General features: G+C 37.9%; 1 protein-coding gene across 1 annotated transcript in view; it reads left to right on the top strand.

Annotated features, from left to right (window-relative positions):
• The window catches only part of LOC106873497 (small subunit processome component 20 homolog), a 79,953-nt gene that overhangs the window by 20,635 nt on the left and 52,249 nt on the right, over window positions 1-7,069 (top strand). Inside the window, exons 18-22 of the mRNA XM_052975687.1 lie at window positions 285-438; window positions 1,479-1,544; window positions 2,984-3,139; window positions 3,559-3,715; window positions 5,401-5,644. Of these exons, the coding sequence (XP_052831647.1) occupies window positions 285-438; window positions 1,479-1,544; window positions 2,984-3,139; window positions 3,559-3,715; window positions 5,401-5,644 (777 nt within the window). The remainder of the gene's footprint in view (window positions 1-284; window positions 439-1,478; window positions 1,545-2,983; window positions 3,140-3,558; window positions 3,716-5,400; window positions 5,645-7,069) is intronic.

Genomic DNA, 7,069 nt, shown 5'->3' with positions numbered 1-7,069 from the left:
TATATATATATATATATATATATATATATATATATATATGTGTGTGTATGTGTCATGGAAAAAGAACTGGTGATGGTGTCACATAAAAAGCACCCAGTACACTCTGTGAAGTGGTTGACATCAGGAAGGGCTGCAACTATAGAAACCAAGCCAAAACAGGCTATGGGACCTGGTGCGGCCCCTGACCTTGCCAGCTTCTGTCAAGCCTTCCAACCCATACCAGCATGCAAAACGGATGTTAAATGATGGTAATGACAATGTTGTCTCTTTTCTTTTTTCTTCAGGTGCTGTTCCAACTCTGTGCGTGCCCTCCAGATCACCGATCTTTATTTCTTCTTGGCCCAGCAGTCTGAGAGCCAGAAAGACGTCACAAACGAAGCTACTTGTGTCACGGTCTTCCCACTCCTGGAAGCAAACCTGTCACACTATTCTCACACAGTGAGTAAACATTTCCTGTGACAAATTCTTGGACTCATTTGATTCCACTCTACCAGAGGCTGCCTCTAGTTCCATGGCAGAAGACAATCTTCCTCTCTGAGCAATATTCTTGTGCATGTGTTTTGAAAATGGTGTGCAAAGGAAGAAAAAAAATGTCCTGATGCAAGGTTTTTTAAGATAAAATCAAATCTTTTTAACTGAAGATGGTTACTTGCATGGATCTGTTTATATGTTTCAGTCATTAGACTGTGGCCATGCTGGGGCACCACCTTCAAGAATTTTTAGTTGAATAAATCAACCCCAGGACTTAGGTTTTTAAAGCCTGGTACTTATTCTGTCGGTGTCTGTTGCCAAACCACTAAGTTACAGGGACGTAGATACACCAATGCTAGTTGTCAAACGGTACGGGGGTGGGGTTGGGGGTGCACATACACAGACACACATGCATAATACAAGCTTCTTTCAGTTTCCACCTCCCAATCCACTCACAAGGCTTTGGTTGGTTTGGGGCTATAGTACAAGACACTTGCCCAAAGTGTCATGTGAGATTGAACCCAGAGCCATGTGGTTGGGAAGATAGATTCTTACCACACATCCACACCTCTACCTACAGCCAGCACAAATTCTTTGCAAAGAAAGACAGAATTTGCACACAATACAAATTTCTGTGCAATGCCAAAAAATTAAAAGGAACTTTGGTCTCGGGTTTCTTGTGTAACTCTTATTTCCTATTTGCTTACCCTTAGAAAGTAGGAAAAATGGCTAATATTTGCCTCAAGCTTTGCTTTTATTGCATTTATTCAAACCCCAAAGAATTCCTCTCAACACATGGCTATGATGCTCCCCCACTACTCCTGCTCATCATCAAAGATGCACAAATTGTCAGCCACAAAGGGACATGCTCAAGCAGTTAAAATCAAGCAAATATATATTATTTTAATAAGATAATTTTTTTATTTTATCAATTCATATTTTAATTATAAATTTTGATTTGCTAATTATTCCTAAAATCAATTTATATTTTGTTTTGTGTCTTTTAGATTCGTTTGCTGACTCTGCAGATTCTGTCACAGTTCCACTTGAAACTTCCTTTCCTTGAAGATCCTGTAAGTCGAATAGATTTAGTCACTTGTATTGAGTTCTACATTTCTTTGTTGCTGTTTGGTTAAGTTACTTTTACCATCTCACTAGTGCATGCAATCACACACTAACACATACATACACACACATTCTGTCTTTTCTCTGTTCCTTGGAGATGGATTCTCTTCTATCTCCACCACTCAAGCATTCTTAATCCAAGTTCCATTGACAACTCACTATGATTTTAAGTCCTCCTACATTGGTGCTCACCTGGCCTTTTGGTCTTCTATAAGTCCTTCTACATCAGAGGTTTTCAATCATTTTTTTATCTGTGGACCCGTTTCATTATTTTATTCTGGTGGACCCCATAGCCATTCAATGTTTAAAATCTAGTTTTAAAGAAACTTTCAAAATTCCTGTCTTATTTTTCACACATTAACTTGTACAGATTGAACTTGTAAAATATTAAGAGAAAGAAACCTAGCTGATTCTTGCAGTAATACATACCAATACATACATCTAAAACAGGGATTCTCAACCATTTTGTATCCATGGAGCTCTTTGATTACTATTTCATCCTGGTAGACCCCCATAGTCATTCGATGTTTAAAATCTAATTTTAAAGAAACATCTTTCAAAATTCCTATTTTGTTTTTCACGCATTCCCTTTTTTAGGTTGAACTATGTAAAATGTTAGAGAAAGAAACCTAGCTGTTTCTTGCAATACATACCAATGCATACATCAAAAGCGAAATTTTTTTCAGGGGCCCTTAAAATATTGTTGTGGGATCCCTAATTTACTATTTTCTTGCATGGACACCCAAAAATCTTATATGAACCCCAATTGAGAACCACTGTCCTACCTGGTACTCTATGTGGTACTCACCTGACCTCTAAGTCCTCCTACATGGCACTACATGGCTTTTAAGTCCTCTTACACAGCACACACCAGGCCTTGAAGTCCCATGTGGTACTCACTGCAACTTCCTTTTTTCCTTCAAGATACTCACCAAAACTTTCTCTTCTTCTACATGATACTCCTTATGATCAGGGCTGTGGAGTCGGAGTCAGTAAAACTATACCGACTCTGATTCCGACTCACAATGTCTTTATTCTTTAATATAAACCAGTTCTAACCTATAGGCCCACTCAAAGTACAAGCGTATGCATATGCTTTATGAGATATGTAAACCACACACACTTAATTACATAAAGAGGAGTCGGAGTCGGAGGTGCCAACAGTACAGGAGTCAGAGTCAAAGTTTTTTGTTTTGACTCCACAGCCCTGCTTATGATACTCTTTCTTTGTAGTACTCACTAATAGCATGGTGATGGAGAGGTTACTTTTGGCTTGGTACAACACCAGGTTTCTTGAAAAAACACAAAACCCTCAATTCCTGACCATCACTGTCTCTTTAAGGGTCTCCTGGTTTTCTCTTCTCATCTTTCTGTTAATTTTTTTCAGAGTCTGAGCCAACCAGGAGTTTTCAGAATTTGTTTGGATGCTGAGAAAACTCCGCCAACAGTTCATGACTTCAGGGAAACTTTGAGACATCTGCAGTACCTTGATGCCAAACTTGTCGACCGTAATATTCCTGTAGTGAACCCTCGTTTTGAACAGGTTAGTTGCAAAATTCTTCATGTTTTTCTTTCTTTCTTTTTTTTTTTTTTTTTTTTTTTTTTTTTTTTTTTTTTTTTTTTTTTTTTGTCATTATTAAATTCTGAGAGAGAGAGAGAGAGAGAGCATTGAATTGTGAGCATACTGGGCAAGGACTAAATGCTTAGTGACGTTTCCTGTCTTTACGTCCTGAGTTCAAATTCTGTTGAGGATGACTTTGTCTTTCATCCTTCTGGAGTCAATAAAATAAGTATCAGTTCAGCGCTGGGGATCAGTGTAATCAACTTAGCCCCTCCACCGAAACTGCTGGCCTTGTGTCAAAATTTGAAACCATTGTTATTATTATTATTATTATTATTATTATTATTATTATTATTCCTCCATCTGTTTCTCTCTATTCTAATGATCTGTTCCAATTTCAGGTTCCTCTTCGTTATCTCATTGGTAATTTATTTATTAATTTCAAACCAATTTGGGAACCAGTTCACAAACTGATTGCTTCCCATGCTCTCTCGATGATGAAGGATTCTTTCTGGGAAGTTTATGGAAGCCATTTGGACAAATGTGCTTCAGTTTGTGGTAAGTTTTTTTTTTTTTCCACTTTGTTAACCATTTCTGAAGTCATCCACTTTTCTAGTAGACTTTTCCTCTCTTTTGCATAAACAGACCACCAGTCACCTTCACGACTGCTGCCACCACTTCCACTACCATCTCCACCACCACTACCACCATCTCCACTATCATCACTACCACCACCACCATCATCTCCACCACCACTACCACCATGATCACACAACACCACCACTACACCATTATTACCATCCCCACTTCCCTTCCCTTTGGAAAGGAATGAATGTCACAGATTCTTATTGCTGTTAGTTTTTATCCTTAATTTTAAGTACGGAAAGTGGAAAATATTCCTGGAATCTAAATTCAAGCCTGGACTGAGTTGCTTTGTATAATGTCTTTGGAGGAATCAGAGAAGCAATACAGTAAAAACTGTAGCTTTGAATAAATGAAATTCTCTGTTTTAGTGCAGTTTTTTACACCTGTATACACCTGCCTTGCACACACACACACACATATATATAATATGGTATGGTGTTGGTAAAAGGTAAGCAGATTGCTTCACATTCATGTGGTTTTGTGTTCAATTCCATCACGTGACACTTGAGTTGAGCTGTCCCTTGATTGGTGAAAACTATATATTATGTGTGTATGTATGTATATCTATCTATCTATCTATGTCTGTCTGTCAGTCTATGTATGTATGTATCTATCTATATATACACACACACACACACACAAGAATATATACACACGTATACAATGGGCTGCTTTCAGTTACTATCTGTCAAATCCATTTACGAGGCTTTGGTCAGCCTAGGATCATTGTAGAAGACATTTACCCAAGATGCTACACAGTGGGATTGAACCTGTAAACATGTGGTTGGGAGGCGAATGTCTTAACCACACAGCCAGAGAGAGAGGGAGGTTGGATGGGTTGAGAGCAAGATATTAATACATATTTAACTAAATACTTTTTCTCTTACAAAATTTCACCAAACATTGAACACGAAATCTGTTTTATGATGTTGGCCTTTTTGCAACTGGCTTTCCTCTTTAAACCAGCCTCATCCAGCCCAAATATTCTACCTGTTTTATGTTCAAACCAGTCAGATCTGGCCTCTCATACCTACCTAACAATGTCATTCTAAAATAGACAATATCATCATCGAAACCTCAAAGCCATGAGATAATGCATGGTTAATTCAAAACAATGTGAATAAATAAGGATTACATTGGACAGAGGAATCTGAATGCTAAATGGTTAAAACAGCCAGCTCCAGCCCAAATATTCAAACTGGCTAGATCTGACCTCTCACACCTACCCAACATTGTCATTCTAAACAGAAACAGTCACATCATTGAAATTTGAAAGCTATGCGATAATTCGTGATTAATTCGCAATGATGTGAATAATCGAGCATTACATTTGACAGAGTAATCTGAATGCTAAAGGCTTAAACCAGCCAGATCCAGCCTCTCGCACCTACCCTACAATGTCATTCTAAAAATAGACAGTAGCATCATCAAAATCTCATGCATGATTAATTCAAAATAATGTGAATAAATAAGTATTACATTTGAATGCTGAAAGGTTTAATATTTTCATTAAAATATATCTTAAGATTGTCTTGTTTTTCACTTTCGAAACAGCAGACAATAAAATTTTTTTTCTTTTTTTTTCCTATCGTTTCTAGAGGGAAGTGTACCGGCTCCGAGTGTTATGACAACTTTTGAGATTGAAGAGAATGAGGAGGAATCTTCCATACATTCAGATTTACTTCAACTTCTAATGGAGCAAGATTCCAGACCGAAATCGGACTTACTTAAACCAGACATGGAATTTTTCCGTGAACATTTGTGGAAAAACATGCTGCTTTTTCCGCAAGTTTGTGAAGGAAATTCAAAACTACTTTCCCCCATCTTGTTTAGATTTGTCAGGTATGTCCAAAATCTGTCTCTCATTGGTTCCATGGCAATGGCGCTGAAATATTGGTCTCAAATTTTGACACAAAGCCAGCAATATTGGGGTAGAGGATAAGTTGATTACATCACCCGGATCTTTTTTAAAACGGGGGCCACATTTTTCATTAATGTTTTACGTAGTGTTTTTGGTACGGAAAGACTTTCAAACTTCGTATACTTATCTATTTTGTGTTATAGAACAGAAAAATATTTTTGTATTCGAATTTATTTCATGTAAAAAATTGTCTTATTTCGATAATTTCAACCAATCACTGACAAGTATTCAGTTGTTTACATTTACTGCTTTGGCTCACTAAGCGATGTAAAGCGTATTTAATCTCCATACCTTCGTTTTATTTGCTTTTTTCATTTTAAATTTGCTTTAACCCTAACCCTAACCCTAGGGTTAGGGTTAATTGTTTCAGAATCGTTTGTTTATGTAGTCGGCACTTAATGTATATCGGCTGAATGGACGTCAGTGATTGGTTGAAATTACAGAAATACGACAACTTTAACATGGAATAATTTATGGATTTCTTTTTTTTTTAAGAAGACTAAGAGAAAAAGATGTTTTATATGACACATTCTACCAGTGTTCCAAGTTTCAAAGTGTTTCGTTAATGAAAAATGTGGCCCCCGTTTTAAAAAAAGATCCCATCACCCTAATGTTCAACAGGTACTTAATCATCCTGAAAGGATAAAAGGCTAAGTCAACCTCGGCGGAATTTGAACTCGGAATGTAAAGATGGACAATTTGCCTCTAAGCATTTTTCCCAGCATGCCTTAAACCATCAAAATATTTTGTTACAGTTCGCTTCACATTTCAGTATTTAATCATCGTCATCATTTAACATCCGTTTTCCATGCTGGCATGGGTTGGACAGTTAGGAGTTGGTAAGACCGAGGGCTGCACTTGGTCCCATTGTCTGTTCTGGTATGGTTTCTACGGCACTGGCAACGACCTCGCTCGAATGTTTTTTCATGTGCCAGTAAGGCGACACTGGTAACGATCACGCTCAAATGGTGCATTTTACGTGCAGCCGGCATGGAAGCCAGACAGCTGCTCTGGCAATGATCATGCTCAGATGGTGCTGTTAGCACTCCACTGGCACGGGTGCCAGTCGTCAAATTTGGTTCGATTTCGATTTCACTTGCCTCAGCAGGTCTTTGCGTATACATATATATATATATATATACGTGCGGGTGACACGTAAAAGCACCCACTACACTCTCTGAGTGGTTGGCGTTAGGAAGGGCATCCAGCTGTAGAAACTCTGCCAAATTAGATTGGAGCCTGGTGTTGCCATCCAGTTTCACCAGTCCTCAGTCAAATCGTCCTACCCATGCTAGCATGGAAAGTGGACGTTAAACGATGATGATGATGATATATATATATATATA

The sequence above is a fragment of the Octopus bimaculoides genome, chromosome 22 (genome assembly GCF_001194135.2).
Source record: "Octopus bimaculoides isolate UCB-OBI-ISO-001 chromosome 22, ASM119413v2, whole genome shotgun sequence".
Classification (NCBI taxonomy): Eukaryota; Metazoa; Mollusca; class Cephalopoda; order Octopoda; family Octopodidae; genus Octopus; species Octopus bimaculoides.
This window is presented reverse-complemented; position numbering and strand designations above follow the sequence as displayed.